A 16,900-nucleotide genomic window follows, 5' to 3' on the forward strand; every position below is an offset into this window, starting at 1 on the left:
CAACTTTGTCCCAGATACAGAGAACTTCATTTTAGTTGCTTAATCAGCAGTCATATGTGCATTAATCACAATATTCCATATATATTCAGATAACCAATAACAGAGGAGCTAGACAATATGTTAATTAACTAACCACCCCTAACCACTCCTTTCTACATGCAATTATAAAACTATGTATCAGGAAATAAAGGGTCAGTATTGATGGAATGCTTTCCTGTCACAATCGTGTACAGACTCATTCTTGATGAGCGCTCAAAATACTCAGTCTTTGGGAACGGCCGCAGCACACACGGGATAGATTTATCCAACCCAAATTTCCATATCACGGTCCCAGAATTCCAAAACATAGGGTACAATAGGAACCCCTTCTATGATGCCCTCCCCTTCCCAGTGTTCTAGCACTAAGTCTAGGGGTCCCCTTACCCATCTCCCGTATACCAGTTCGAATGGGGAGAACCCTGTGGATTCTTGGGGCACCTCTCGATAGGCAAACAGGAGGTGAGGCAAAAATTTCTCCCAGTCCCTGTAGGTCCTGGTAAAAGTCCCAATGAGTTGTTTTAACGTCCCGTTAAAGCGTTCACACAACCCACTGGTTTGCGGGTGGTACGGGGCGCTTCTAATGGACTTTACACCGCACAGCTTCCACAGTTGGTTGGTCACCTCTGCTGTAAACTAGGTACCCTGGTCTGAGATAATCTCCCGGTGAAATCCAACCCGTGAGAAAACCTGGAGCAGGGCAGCCGCCACCGTCTCTGCCAGTATGTTAGGTAACGCAACCGCCTCTGGATACTGTGTGGCATAATCTACCACTGTCAATATATACCTTTTCCCTGACGGACTGGGCTTGGCTAACGGCCCTATCAGATCGACCGCTACTCGGCTAAATGGTTCCTCCACAATGGGGAGGGGGCGTAATTTGGCCTTGCATCGATCTCCCCTCTTGCCAATGCGCTGGCAACTGTCACAGGTCTGGCAGTATTGACGAACATCATAGGTTACCCCCGGCCAAAAGAAGTTGTGTGTCAGGAGATGCCTGGTGCGACTGACACCGAAGTGCCCGGCCAAGGGTATGTCATGAGAGATTCGCAGCAACTCCTGCCTATACTTCTTGGGAACTACCAGCTGTCGTTTTATAGTAGGGCTCGTCCCTGTGTGGTGCTGCTCTGTGATCCGGTAGAGGAGTCCCTGCTTCCATATGAACTGTTCCCCTTCCAGTACCCCTCTCCCTCCTGTGCCTTCCCACGATATCCCTCCAATGAAGTATCCGCAAGTAACTCCCTCTTAAATTCATCTGGGGTGGCCCAAGAAATGTGTCTGGCTATGGGAATACGTGTAGGGCTGGGATGTCTTACCTGGGCCTCCTCAGTGTGATTCCGCCTCCGCAGCTCGAGCTGGTCTCCGGGTGGTCACAGGATATGTCTCAGCCAGAGGGGCAACCGAGAAGGCAGACAACATGGGCCCCAAGTCATTTCCCAGCAAAACGTCTGCAGGCAAATCCTCCATCAAGCCGACCTCAACAAGGCAATCCCCAACTCCCCAGTTCAGGTGAATCCTGGCAGTGGGCAGTCGATGTATGGCTCCCCCTGCTACACGGACTTCCACTGTCCGGTCCGTCTTCTCTTGGTCCCGGACGAGATGAGGCTTCACAAGGGTCAAAGTTGCTCCGGAATCTTTTAGTCCCTGCATGCGTTTCCCATTAACCCACACAACCTGTCGATGCTGTTGTCAATTATCTGCCCGGGCTGCCTACACGGGGTCTACTTCATGCAGCACTTCCTCCATGTCTTCCACCCCTTGGATAGTTGTAGCCCCAAATGCCGGGTCAGCTTCGCCTTGGTAGCAGTGTACAGCGGCCCGGCGGAAGGTAGCTGTTCCCGCCTTTGGTCACTGGGTATGATGAGTCTGGTTGGGACATTGTCTTTGCAGGTGGCCCAGCTGACGGTAGGTGTGGCATCGCGCCCCAGGGGAACTGTGGTAGGCCGGGTTTCTAGCTGGTCCCCCTACAATCTTTGGTGGTTTGGGGCCCTCTAGGTCCATGGGCAGACCCCTAGTGACCATCTTTGATCCTGACAACTGAGGCCTCCTGGCGTCATGATGTTCATCGGCCAGACGAGCGGCTTCCTCAAGAGTCATTGGCCGCCTGTCCCGAAGCCATTCCTGTGTCTCGGGATTTAGTCCATTAAAGAATCGTTCTAACAAGAAGAGCTGGAGGACGTCCTCCTTAGTGGTTGCTTGGCTCCCTTGTACCCACTGTAGCAGTGACCGCCGTAATTTACAGCATGGGTATCGGTTATTTATTTTATAAGTCCGCGGAACTTTTGGCGGTATGCCTCTGGTGTCAGCGCATACCGGGCCAAGATCACTTCTTTGATCCGCTCATAGTGCATACAGTCCTCATCAGGTACCGTGTGATAGGCGTCCACTGCCCGGCCTGTCAGCTTGCTGGCCAGAATTTGAACCCGTTCCTCCGGCTTCACATGATGAAGGGCACACTGCCGCTCAAAGTCCTTCAGAAAGCCATCAATGTCTTCCTCTGCCTCCCCCAACTGTCGGAAGGCATTATACTGGATCTTTTTGTGGCTTACTGTTGAAGGTACCTGGTCGGAGGCCAGAGCTCCCCCTGCTCGCTGACTCTCTTCTCTCCGCTCTGCCATCTCCATCTTGGCTATCTCTATCCTGGTCCTCTCGGCCATCTCTTCCTTCAGATCAGTACGCACATCAGCCATCACCTCTCGTATGATCTCTACTGCAGGGTTTGGGCCATAGAACGCCAGTCTGTTCTTTACCTCCCTCTGGAATTCAGTCTCCTCCACGTTCACATTGGGGGGCGCTGCACTGTCGTGTTCCATGATAGCTGCTATCAAATCCGCTTTTGTTTTGTTGCTGGCGATTAACCCTCGGACTTCCACCAGATCTTTTAGTGTAGTCCTCTTTAACTTCTTGTAGTTTTCTTCCATTCATTCCTTTCCTCCTGTAGAAGGGGTATCACATCCCGCTGTCTGCCACCAGGGTAACGGGGTCTACTGTGCTGTAGTACCTCTTTCAGCACCCCCCGTGTTTCAGGAGGTCCATTCTGCTTTTGCTGGATTCTGAATGAAGGACGCTGGCTAGGATTTCTTGATTACATGGGAGCATATAAAAGCTGACTGCTACTCCAGGTATTTCCAGTCTAAAAGAACACACTTTATTTACAGCACACAGAATATATAACACAGATACACAGGGCAGGCTAGACATACATTACAATAGCCGCAGGGGGCCGGAGCCTGCTGGTATTTACTGGGGGACTTACAAAGGTGGGGGAGGACAGAAGGGGGATATCTTGTCCTCTCTGCCCAGGGATGCAGCCTGTGGACTGATGCATTTCACATAGAACCTATTATACATAATATATATATATAGCATAACATTCTTGGTGCTGGGGGTTCTGTAACACTGATGACATATCAGAACTGTGTATCGGAGAAGTAAGCTGATGACATATCAGAACTGTGTATCGGTGAGGTAAGCTGATGACATCAGAACTGTGTATCGGAGAAGTAAGCTGATGATATATCAGAACTGTGTTTTGGTGAGGTATCCTGATGACATATCAGAACTGTGTATCGGTGAGGTAAGCTGATGACATCAGAACTGTGTATCGGAGAAGTAAGCTGATGATATATCTGAACTGTGTTTTGGTGAGGTATCCTGATGACATATCAGAACTGTGTATCGGAGAAGCTGATGACATCAGAACTGTGTATCGGAGAAGTAAGCTGATGACATCAGAACTGTGAATCGATGAGGTAAGCTGATGACATAGCAGAACTGTGTATCAGTGAAGTAAGCTGATGACATATCAGAGCTGTGTATCGGTGAGGTAAGCTGATGACATATCAGAACTGTATCGGAGAAGTAAGCTGATGACATATCAGAACAGTGTATCGGAGAAGTAAGCTGATGACATCAGAACTGTGCATCGGTGAGGTAAGCTGATGACATCAGAACTGTATTTTGGTAGGGTAAGCTGATGGTATATCAGAACTGTGTGTCGGTAAGTAAGCTGATGATATATCAGAACTGTGTATCGGAGAAGTAAGCTGATGACATCAGAACTGTGTATTGGAGAAGTAAGCTGATGACATATCAGAACTGTGTATCGTTGAGGTAAGCTGATGACATATCAGAACTGTGTATCGGTGAAGTAAGCTGATGACATCAGAACTGTGTTTTGGTAGGGTAAGCTGATGACTTAGCAGAACTGTGTATCGGTGAAGTAAGCTGATGACATATCAGAACTGTGTATCGGAGAAGTAAGCTGATGACATATTAGAACTGTTTATCAGTGAGGTAAGCTGATGACATATCAGAACTGTGTATCGGTGAAGTAAGCTGATGACATCAGAACTGTGTTTTGGTAGGGTAAGCTGATGACTTAGCAGAACTGTGTATCGGTGAAGTAAGCTGATGACATATCAGAACTGTGTATCGGAGAAGTAAGCTGATGACATATTAGAACTGTTTATCAGTGAGGTAAGCTGATGACATCAGAACTGTGTATCGGTGAGGTAAGCTGATGACATCAGAACTGTGTTTTGGTAGGGTAAGCTGATGACTTCGCAGAACTGTGTATCGGAGAACTAAGCTGATGACATATCAGAACTGTGTATCGGTGAAGTAAGCTGATGGTGTATCAGAACTGTGTGTCGGTAAGTAAGCTGATGACATATCAGAACTGTGTTTCGGTGAGATGAGCTGATGACATTAGAACTGTGTATCGGTGAGGTAAGCTGATGACATAGCAGAACTGTGTTTGGGTGAGATGAATTGATGACATCAGAACTGTGTTTTGGTGAAGGTGATGACATCAGAACTGTGTTATGGTAAGGTAAGCTGATGACATATCAGAACTGTTTTGGTGAGCTAAGCTGATGACATCAGAAATTTGTTTTGGTGAGATGAGCTGATGACATATTAGAACTGTGTTTTGGTGAGGTAAGCTGGTGACATACGTTACTTGTTCATTAAGTGATCAGCTGCTGGTTTACACTGCATCAAGAAATGAGTGCACCTAGGAAGGCTAGTTCCCAATAACTGTGCAGTGTAAATGCACCATTGATGACTATGGTAATAGATGGAGTAAACAATTTAGGAGCTAACCCCTTCAAGTCGCGGCCCTTTTTCGTTTTTGCATTTTCATTTTTCACTTCCCTCCTTCCCAGAGCCATAACTTTTTTATTTTTCCGTCAATATGGTCATGTGAAGGCTTATTTTTTGCGGGACGAGTTGTACTTTTGAACAATACCATTGGTTTTACCATGTCTTTTACTAGAAAACAGGAAAAAAATTCCAAGTGCGGTGAAATTTCAAAAAAGTGCAATCCCACACTTGTTTTTTGTTTGGCTCAAGGTCTCAAGGACCTCTATGGTTACCTTCCTGATGCATCGCCGACACCCGATCATGTGACGGGGGTCGGCGATGACATCATTTCCGGCCGCAAGCGCCGGTTAAATGCCGCTGTCTGCATTTGACAGCGGCATTTAACAGGTTAATAGCGGCGGGTGAATAGCGATTTCACCCGCCGCTATTGCGCGCACATGTCAGCTGTACAAAACAGCTAACATGTCGCAACTTTGATGTGGGCTCACCGCCGGAGCCCACATCAAAGGGGGAGACACGACATGCGCCGTACTATTACAGCGCATGTCGTGAAAGGGTTAAGGACAGGATACCATAGGTTTCTTTTTATCAGAAAGAATTTTATCACATTTATGTCCCATTCTAAAGACTTTTAGGTCCAATATATTTGGTTTCATACAAAGGATCAGTTCAAAAGAGGCCTGTAAGGGAAATGGCAAAACAGATTGTTCTTGTCCCACTTTATGCTTTCTTATGTAAATTATCTACTACATAACAGCCAAATCAAAGATTCCTCCAAAAGGAAGAGAAAACAATCTGTAGCCAGCTTGTGTAAAGAGCAGGGTACCAATTGGATGGCTAAATAGGATGTTTTAGACAGCATTCCGTTAGCGGATGTAAGTAATTGTATACTTGTTCCGACAGATTGTTTTGACAGATACAAGATAGTTTTCTTTTTTTTGGAGGATAGATAGTCTGTATACTTTTTCCTTGGGGCTTTGCCTGTAAATAAATCTCTGTATACCTGCGACATTTCTCACCACTTCTGACAAGATATTTGAAGTTGAGAAGTTTATAAAACATTACACGATCATTAAGCAAAATCCTGTGCGCTTGCTGTATTATGTGTTATACCAAGAATTCTATAAGACAGATGTTGCAGCAGGTTATACAGACACTTGGTCAGAAGGCTCGGATGACCAAACTGGCACTTGGCTTGAATATTAATAAACTAGCTATTGAACCCGTTCTACGTCCGGGTGGCGAGCATTTATATTGGTATATGGTCTCCATCATGTGCTGCTGCCATCCTGCGCCCGTTCTGTCATGTGCTGCTGCCATCCTGCGCCCGTTCTGTCATGTGCTGCTGCCATCCTGCGCCCGTTCTGTCATGCGCTGCTGCCATCCTGCGCCCGTTCTGTCATGCGCTGCTGCCATCCTGCGCCCGTTCTGTCATGCGCTGCTGCCATCCTGCGCCCGTTCTGTCATGCGCTGCTGCCTTCCTGCGCCCGTTCTGTCATGTGCTGCTCCCATCCTGCGCCCGTTCTGTCATGTGTTGCTCCCATCCTGCGCCCCCGTTCTGTCATGCGCTGCTGCCATCCTGCGCCCGTTCTGTCATGTGCTGCTGCCATCCTGCGCCCGTTATGTCATGCGCTGCTGCCATCCTGCGCCCGTTCTGTCATGTGCTGCTGCCATCCTGCGCCCGTTCTGTCATGTGCTGCTGCCATCCTGCGCCCGTTCTGTCATGTGCTGCTGCCATCCTGCGCCCCCGTTCTGTCATGCGCTGCTGCCATCCTGCGCCCGTTCTGTCATGTGCTGCTCCCATCCTGCGCCCGTTCTGTCATGTGTTGCTCCCATCCTGCGCCCCCGTTCTGTCATGCGCTGCTGCCATCCTGCGCCCGTTCTGTCATGTGCTGCTCCCATCCTGCGCCCATTATGTCATGCGCTGCTGCCATCCTGCGCCCGTTCTGTCATGCACTGCTGCCATCCTGCGCCCGTTCTGTCATGTGCTGCTGCCATCCTGCGCCCGTTCTGTCATGTGCTGCTCCCATCCTGCGCCACTATTGTATTATATGCCCCTGTATGCTGCTGCCATATAAAAAAAAAAATACCATACTCACCTATCGTCCGGCTCCAATGGTGTCTTCAAGAAAATGGCGCCGGAAAGCGCGGACTGCGCAGGCGCCGATTCCGGCAGCAGGAATCGGCGCCTGGGCAGTCCGCGCTTTCCGGCGCCATTTTCTTGAACGCACACTCCGGCTCCTCTGCCTGTGACTGGACTCTGTCACAGCAGAGGAGCCGGGAGACGGAGCCGCACGCAGCGCTGGAACGGAGGACAGGTGAATATACTTACCCTCCCTCCTGGCGCGTCCACGGTCCCTGACTCTCCGGTGGAGATCGCGGTATGCGTTCAGTGCTTACGCATACCGCGATCTCCTGGGAGCGTCACTCTGTGGGGGCCAGACTGCGCCGGCGCTTGCGCCGGCGCAGTCTATAAAGGCTTCGGACAGAGTGACGCTCCCAGCGTTATATTATAGATATCAATTATTTATAGGTGACCCCTGTTTTTGCATACTCCTTTCTTCCTTTATATTTGGCAAACCTCCACTTCTGCAATATTGGATTTAACAAAGCTAGTGCAAGTATGGGTAACGGGAGTGTAAATAGTACTTTAGAGATCAGTCTGTAGTAAGATCCATCACTTCACATATAAGCAGTTGTACTTAAAGCGAATGCTGTCTACAATGTAACTCGAATGCAATCTGAAAAAAGTAATATTCTTAAAGAGCTTACTTGAATTTTGTTTCACTACATACTTGTCTTTGTTATGAAATAATTCTGTAATCTTTTCTTAGAACTCTGGATTTTGTTGTTCCCATTAGGCCTCGTTCACACTTCTGTTTTTACAATCTGCACAGGATCCGTCAAAATGGATCCTGTGCAGATTGTAAAAAACGGGTGCTCTGGGCCCATTTTTCTGACGGACCTGTCGAGGTTATGTGCACCTGTTGTGTATGCGTCTTCGCAGCAGTTTGCCGCTGCAAAAACGCATACACAACACAACCCAGGTTAATAATTAAAGAAATTAAAAATCGCAATATTCTAACCTTCCGGCATCCCGGCAGTGTTACCAATGCTCGCGATGATCCCAGCAGCTGGCGTTCCCAGTAATGCCGTGCGTGCAATGACCTCTGATGATGTCGTGGTCTCGCGACACCGCAACGTAATTGGGTCATTTCGCAATGCATTACTGGGAACGCTAGCTGCCGGGAGCATCGCAAGCATCGGTAACGCTGCAGGTCCCGCCGGAAGGTAAGAATATTACGCTTTTTTTTAACATTATATCTTGTTACTATTGATGCTGCATAGGCAGCATCAATAGTAAAAAGAGAGAGAGAGACCGAGAGAGAATTTCCCTGACTGGAAATTCTTCCACGCATGCTCAGTTTGAAAAGACGGAACCAGTCACCGGATTCCTGCTTTTGACAGTCAGCGATGGATCCTGCGTCCATAGGCTTCCATTATAGCCGACAGACAGCGCAGGATCCGTCGCTGAGCGATTTTCCGACGTACAGAAAAAAACGTTCCTCTGTGCGCTGTCCCCGCCTGACGGACAGCAATTTTCCGACGGATCCAGTGCACGAAGGATGAAACGGATGGCCATCCGTCACAATCCGTCGCTAATACAAGTCTATGAGAAAAAACAGGATCCAGCAGAAAAATTTGCTGGATCCTGTTTTTTCAAAAATCAACAGATTTCGACGGGAGTTCAAAGACGGAAGTGTGAAGGAGGCCTTACTCCTACGAGAAATGTATAAATAATAAACTGACTATTGGGTGTTATTCTCCTTGTCAATGGGGGGCATCCTTACAGAAATGGACACTTAACACTGATTGGGCAGTGCTTGCGTAGGGACACATCTTTCTTTCTGACAAGTATACTGGAAGCCAGTAATTGTGAATGTATTCATGCCATTTCATGAGGAAGCAACAGAGGAATAGCATTATTATTTTGAGAAATTCTACATTAAAGCAGATCAATCACCAGAATTCACGAAACAAAAAAAAAATTAATTAACAGATCTTAGACATGATGAGGCCTACTTAGTTTGAAAATCATGTCAAAATGGCTGTAAAAAGCTTTCTCAAATTCAATCTCCAGCCGTCTAGCCTGACCGACATCTCCTCAGTGTCCCTTCTACATGCCGAAATCTCACACTGCTCTATATAAGCTGCAACTGTCAGTCAAGCAGGTAGGGTGAAGACTATGAATACACTTGGCCTCAGGACTTCTCACTCATGTAGCCATTCTAACACCAGTGTCATCAGTCTAAGAAATCAGTTTAGTAAGGTTTGGAGTTTAATCTGGGGAGCGTTAACAGGTCCTCATTAAGGGGTTTTAACAGACTTTTAATAAATAGGACAAGTGCACGAAACCTGACGACATTCCGCACGCATCTTGGAAAGCAATGCCAAACACCACTCTCTTCCCAATGCAGAAGAAAGCAGCGCCATTCAACCCCTTTAAACATTCAGGAACACTAAAGAGGCTGACTGTGGTGACAAGAGGAGAGCATGCTTCCACTGGATGTAATGCCGGACATTCCCTTTAAGGGTAAAAAAATGACTATGAAGATTATAATTATTATAATAATCTTACTATAATTATGGTTTTACTGTAGTTTGAAAGGATTTGACACATTACCTCTTGAGATATTTATTTCTCAAATAAAAAAAATACAAAGATGAGACGGGACATCAACATGGCTTCTTCTTCGTATACTATATAATCACCAAATGCATCCATAAGGCACTTAGTCAGGTCTTTATTTAAAAAAATAAAATATGCATTAAAGCAAATGTTCCCAAACACAAGTCTTTTGTACGATGTTTGTAGGTACAATATTGTACATATTTACACTTCTTACTTCTGTGTTACAATGGGACCTTAGGCTGCCTCGTTAGCTTCAAGGCCTGTGAAATAAAAGCAAAACATATCAGTCACGGTTATAAAAAGGTCGGAAAATAAATATCCACTGACAACCCAATACATAATTAGTTAAACATGTTTCTTCTATTGCGCTTGGCATAGCTTTTCACAAATTATATATTCCTTTTCAGAAGCATTTTCCACTTTAGGACAGGCCTGGATACATATAGTATATATGGAGTATAGAATATCTGGAGACCAGAAGTAATATTTCCCCTAATATGGGGTGGTTAACATCTGCCTCATGTGGTTTTCGCATTCCTCTGGATAATTACATTAGTATTATAGGCTGAACTCAATGGACAGTCTTTTTCAGCATTAGCTGTGTATTCCCATGTCATACAATCAGGGCATATTTGACAAAATGTAAAAAGGACTCATCTACAGTACAGTGCAAAAGTTTGGACACACCTCATTTAAAAATTTTTCTGTATTTTCATGAGTATGAAAATTGTAAATTCACACTGAAGGCATCAAAACTATGAATTAACACATGTGGAATTATATACTTAAAAATTGTGGAACAACTGAAAATATGTCTTATATTCTAGGTTCTTCAAAGTAGCCACCTTTTGCTTTGATGACTGCTTTGTACAATCTTGGCATTCTCTTGATGAGCTTCAAGAGGTAGTCACCGAAAATAGTCTTCCAACAATCTTGAAGTAGTTCCCAGAAATGCTTAGCACTTGTTGGCCCTTTTGCCTTTACACTGCGGTCCAGCTGACCCCAAACCATCTCGATTGGGTTCAGGTCTGGTGACTGTGGAGGCCAGGTCATCTGGCGTAGCACCCCATCACTCTCCTTCTTGGTCAAATAGCCCTTACACAGCCTGGAGGTGTGTTTGGGGTCATTGTCCTGTTGAAAAATAAATGATGGTCCAACTAAATGCAAACCGGATGGATTAGCATGCCGCTGCAAGATGCTGTGGTAGCCATGCTGGTTCAGTATGCCTTCAATTTTGAATATATCCCCAACACTGTCACCAGCAAAGCACCCCCATACCATCAAACCTCCCCCTCCATGCGTCACGGTGGGAACCAGGCATGTAGAGTCCATCCGTTCACCTTTTCTGCATCGCACAAAGACACGGAGGTTGGAACCAAAGATCTCATATTTCGACTCATCAGACCAAAGCACAGATTTCCACTGGTCTAATGTCCATTCCTTGTGTTCCTTAGCTCAAACAAGTCTCTTCTGCTTGTTGCCTGTCCTTAGCAGTGGTTTCCTAGTAACCATTTTACCATGAATGCCTGCTGCACAAAGAATCCTCTTAACAGTTGTTGTAGAGCTGTGTCTGCTGCTAGAACTCTGTGTGGCATTGACCTGGTCTCTAATCAGAGCTGCTGTTTACCTGCGATTTCTGAGGTTGGTGACTCGGATAAACTTATTCTCAGAAGCAGAGGTGACTCTTGGTCTTCCTTTCTTGGGGGGTCCTCATGTGAGCCAGTTTCTTTGTGGAGCTTGATGGTTTTTGCAACTGCACTTGGGGACACTTTCAAAGTTTTCCCAATTTTTTGGACTGACTGACCTTCATTTCTTAAAGTAATGATGGCCACTTGTTTTTCTTTACTTAGAATTTGTATTATGGCAAGAAAAAAACAGCTAACAGTCTATTCAGTAGGACTATCAGCTGTGTATCCACCAGACTTCTGCTCAACACATCTGATGGACCCAACCCTATTTATAAGGCAAGAAATCCCACTTATTAAACCTGACAGGGCACATCTGTGAAGTGAAACCCATTTCCGGTGACTACCTCTTGAAGCTCATGAAGAGAATGCCAAGAGTGTGCAAAGCAGTCATCAAAGCAAAAGGTAGCTCCTTTGAAGAACCTAGAATATAAGACATTTTCAGTTTCACACTTTTTTGTTAAGTATATAATTCCACATGTGTTAATTCATAGTTTTGATGCCTTCAGTGTGAATTTACAATTTTCATACTCATGAAAATACAGAAAAATCTTTAAATGAGAAGGTGTGTCCTAACTTTTGGTCTGTACTGTACATTTATAAAACAGTTCACTACAACATTTTCAAATTTGTTTAGTGACAAAATTAGTATATATTTTTTCTATGTATATGTATTATTTTGTGAAACCTATTGTCCCTCCACAAAGAAGGGAGCGTAAGAAAACAGATGGAAGACAGTCTTTTTATGTGACTGATTGATGTACTGAAGTCAGCTCAGAAATCTAGGAATAAAAGAAGCACTTTTACAATGAAGACGTAACACAGCCCTTTGCGATGTCAAATAAAAATGGTACTTTCTTGATAAAGTCTGGCATTAGTAAACATTCACTTCTTAAGATTTACTTGCACAAAGACTTTCTCTACTTTGAGATTTCAGTCACATTCCAGAAGTAGAAATACAGAATCCAAAGGCTGTAAATATTTAACGTCAGTCCCACATTAACAGTCGGCATAGGTGTCATCGTTGTTTTCAAGAAGCCACAGGGGGCAAAACAATATTACAATATGACAGTGAGGAATTGTTTGTGATTGACTTAATTGCTGGGAAAAAAATAGATTTCAAAACACTCTTTTGTATGAGAGAAGAGGAAGTATTTAAACAGACACTTTACTTTTTCCACTGACTTTGAAAGCATCAAAAGACTTCTCAAAGAGTTCTCTTATGAAGTCAGACACCATGTTAGTTCAAGTGCACATCACTGTTAAAGTAAGACAGAAAAGAACCTTGTTCTTGTGGCTCAATGAGACTTTCAGTTAATTGTTAAAGCACATTTCCACTTAAAATGTATCAATATATATTGTTTTTTCCTTTTTTTCCTGAATGTTACCTACACTTTATATGTTTATAGCAATAGTGAATTTATGTATTCACACTTACGTATATTTTAGTGTTTCTAATCTCCCTGAATAAAGGACGAAAGTTAAAAAATAAAAAAATAAATTGTCGCACTTTCACAATGAATATCTGGAACATGACTACCCAGCACAGCTGATTGTTGCTGTTTAACACCAGGTAAGATGATTATTAGTCTTCAGTAACTAGATAGAATATAGAGACAAAAAAAAAGAAAATTTTAACGGTTGAAAAAGTAACCCCCCCCCCCCAAAAAAAAAAAAAAACCAAACAAACCAACAACAAAACCCTGAAGTTGTACCTTTTCAAATTGTCTCAAGTAAATAGACTCATATTAGTTAATACTGCTAAGTAGGAGTAATATGATCAGAATGGAGCAGAAAAGGGTCTTTGGATTTCTGGTTGGGTCATTAAAAGGGGTAGTCTAGAACTTTTATATGTATAGCCCATCCTTAGGAAAGAGAATCAATATTAGATCAATGGGGGTGCGTCAACAGATGTCAGAAACCCCTGCCGATCAACTGTTCTTGGACCTGGCTGCATGTGCTCAGTTGTTGAAATGAATAGGCGTGGATCTGCCCATCTACCCCAATGTGGCCACTATTCAGTTCAGAGCTGTGCTTTTCTGTTCTGTAACTGAGCACGTCCAGCCGCTCACTGGAAACGTCTAATTGGCGGGGTGACGGGTGTTGCACTCCCACCAATCTGGTGGTGATGACCTATTCTAAGGGAAGAGTCAGACAACCATAGAACTCAGATGAGGATCACAATGCAATGCTCGGACTGGCCATTGGCTCTCACGACCCGAGCATGACACCATGTATTTCTAAGCAGCGGACACACTTGGATTGGGAGAGCCAACGGCCAGTCCGAGCATTGCATTGTGCTCCACACAGGGTTCTACGGCCATCTGCCTCTTCCTTAAGGAAAAGCTGTTGAAATAAAAGTACCAGACAACCCCTTTAAAGGCTAAAGTAGTCAACGAATAATGAAAGGTTTTTCTTCTTAACCCTGGCTGAACAATAGCTAATCCATTTTTCTGACAGATGAGCATAAAACCCATAAACAACTTAGTCATGTAAATTAACACTATGATTTTAAATGGAAAGAGAACAATTTTGAGGAAGAAGAATATTGATTTTAATGGAACTACTTCCCTGACCGTTCCCAATTGCTGCTATAGCGGTATGAATGCCAATTTTTGCTTTTTGATCATCTCTTTTATATGACTTTACTAATGATTCACGGTTTTAAATATACACTTTTATTCTGCTGCTCAGCATATGCTAAATGGAGAGGGACTGGGTCAGCGAGGCATCACTTCCCCCATATTAGACCTACAAATTGTAGTATATAGAGCAAGCGAACAGACATGTGGTTAACTTGAATCACACCTTTTTTTTCCCCTTTAATAATGAAGACATAAAACGAATTAAATAAGCATATTTGGTATCGCGATGTCTGTAAAACTCCAGCTTATCAAACTTACTTACCTCGTATGATAAACTTTGTATTGAAAAAAAAATTGAAATGGCAGAATTGCATTTTTTTTTCTTTTTTTAGTCAACATACCTTACTAAAAATTTGCAACAAAAAGTGATCAAAATGTCTTACATAGCCAAAATGGTATAAATTAAAGAAGCGGAGGAAAAACCAAAACTAAAAATGCCGAGGGGTGAAGAGGTTAAAGACTATAGACACTAGACAAATAATACAATTGTTACTTATGTTAGTGGTTGCTTCTGTAAAGAAAAGTTTCAGTAAATTTTAGACTGCACGACCTTCTCCTAGTTTCAGACTTATGACGTCATATCATGCTGGATGTCAGGTCTGTGTCTTGGATGCGGTGGTCTTCAATGGTTCTCCAGGGTCAATGCAGCTTCAACCCCCTGCTGACTGTGCTGGTGTAGTCGGGACTTCAGATGCATGTGTTCATACTCCTGCTGCCTTCACACGCTTCATACACAAGCCTGGCTTTATTCCCATAGGTTTGCTAAGTCTGTAATGCACACTACCTAGATTGTTGCCCGATTTTGCATTTAAGGAGCAATCAGTGCTGATGTGTTCATAGCCCTAAACACCGTCAACAATCACCCAGTTTGCAGTGAAGTTGATGTCTTATTTTACCATATCAAGGTTACAGACATTTTCTTGGAATCGGCAGGTAAAAAGTGAGGGTGCGGGGAGTGAACAACAGGACGACGGCCGTTTTGTGCACTCAGCGCTTCTAAGGGACACTTTTTACCTGCCGATTCCAAGAAAATGTTTGCAAACCTTGATATGGTAAAATAAAAGACATCAACTTCACTGCAAACTGGATGAGTGCCATATTTCTCTTTTTATTTTCTATGGACTATCTTTTGGCTATTATATGTGAAGCACCATTTCCCAGTGGCAAAAAGCAACCTTTTTTTAGTCCTGAAGGATCATATGTTGTATGCCTTGAAGTGCACTATAGCTCCTGATGCCATTCACATCTTTTCTTCTGAGAACCGTCAACAATCACTTGCACTACTTCAGTACCAGAACTCTCTGATATTGACATTAGCAATAAGCAGTGCACATTACCTTTTGTCTGGAAAGCATCCAGGATTTTATTGTTGGCACTAATACGCTCCCAAGTAGAATCTGAGCCGGGTGATAAATCAGCAAGGGAACAGATATTAATGAGAGATGCTCATATCCCGCAAACACAATCTTCAGCATTGGAATACCTGGAGACAAAGACAATTCTATTACTTATCTGAAAATAAACACTTACTATTTATCTCCCACAACATACATCACATCAGGTCAGAGATCAGTCAGGTATGTATAGGCAGATCATGTAGAACAATATCGTCTACTCTTCTATTATGTAATATCTCAAGTACTTCATATTTCTCACAATAGAAACAACGGGGCAAATTTATCAAAAATATCTCGCCTTGATGAAAGGTCCGCTAGAGTAAGATGCGCCACATTCCATAAGCATGCGCCTCTTTATGAATTTGGAGCATATTTTAGAGGCCGTGCACCAAAGTAAGACATGTACTCCACTTACAGCAGGCAATACATTTGTTTGATGAATTTGCTAGTTGCGCTCGGCCCCACTCCTCAGTGCTATGTTCTACTCAAGTTTCTAGTACGATTTGTGAAAAACTTGTGACATTTGAAACATTTTTATGGCAAGAATTCTGTTTAAAATGTTTGATGAATCAGCACCAAAATATTCAATGGTAATAAAAAAAATAGCAGTTCAGATGGAATATATACTTTACCATTAATCTTTGGTGGGACAGAAGTTCTGTGACCTTGTAGGACATACAGGTAGAGTGGTAGTTATGCGGTTTGTGGTTCATACAAATAATTTTCTTAGTGTAGCAAGTTAATGACAAGTGGTTATAAGTGTGTGGGTAGATTTCTGGTAATAGGTACTTGTCTAATTCACAGTTACCCTGCAGTTTTTGGAGGAAAAAGGATGATGGAAAAAAAAAAGTTTTGATTTCTACAACGCTATGAACTAGCGCGGGTGAAATGAATGATGCGTGAAACTATAGCCTCTCACAACACTCTCTAGATGACAGAAAAGTAGAGCACAAATATCCGTGAATAAAAACCACTCCCGGTAACACACTTCAGCAAATGCGAGGCTACAGGTCTCTTCATCTGGCTATCGCTCGAGCAGTAGAAATGAAGCAGACTAATTTTAATGCTCTAAAAGGTAGGGACTCTAAGTCACTATGGTTGAAAGACTCTGACGAGACTTTATGAGATGGCATTTGACTTTATGGAGGCGCGCATTTAGAGGAACTTTAAGCTGTCATGCCGAAAAGTGTTTATAAAACATTAATCAAAAAATGCCTCTTTAATACAATGCATTGTCTAAAAGATGTTAGGAGGCACACATTGCAAATGGATTCTTCTCTGACTAAAGTCATTTCTCTCCAAACAATTTTCCCAATGCTATCGCAGGATACAGCCCTG

At 43.7% G+C, this 16,900-nt stretch overlaps 1 protein-coding gene across 1 annotated transcript in view; it reads right to left on the minus strand.

Moving 5' to 3' along the window:
- Nucleotides 1-9,822: 9,822 nt before the first annotated feature.
- The window catches only part of SLC10A7 (solute carrier family 10 member 7), a 305,476-nt gene continuing 298,398 nt past the window's right edge, over nt 9,823-16,900 (minus strand). The window contains exons 11-12 of the mRNA XM_069744033.1: nt 15,503-15,648; nt 9,823-10,095 (exon numbers count right to left, since the gene is read on the minus strand). Of these exons, the coding sequence (XP_069600134.1) occupies nt 10,057-10,095; nt 15,503-15,648 (185 nt within the window). The 3' untranslated portion in view covers nt 9,823-10,056. The remainder of the gene's footprint in view (nt 10,096-15,502; nt 15,649-16,900) is intronic.

The sequence above is a fragment of the Ranitomeya imitator genome, chromosome 1 (genome assembly GCF_032444005.1).
Source record: "Ranitomeya imitator isolate aRanImi1 chromosome 1, aRanImi1.pri, whole genome shotgun sequence".
Classification (NCBI taxonomy): Eukaryota; Metazoa; Chordata; class Amphibia; order Anura; family Dendrobatidae; genus Ranitomeya; species Ranitomeya imitator.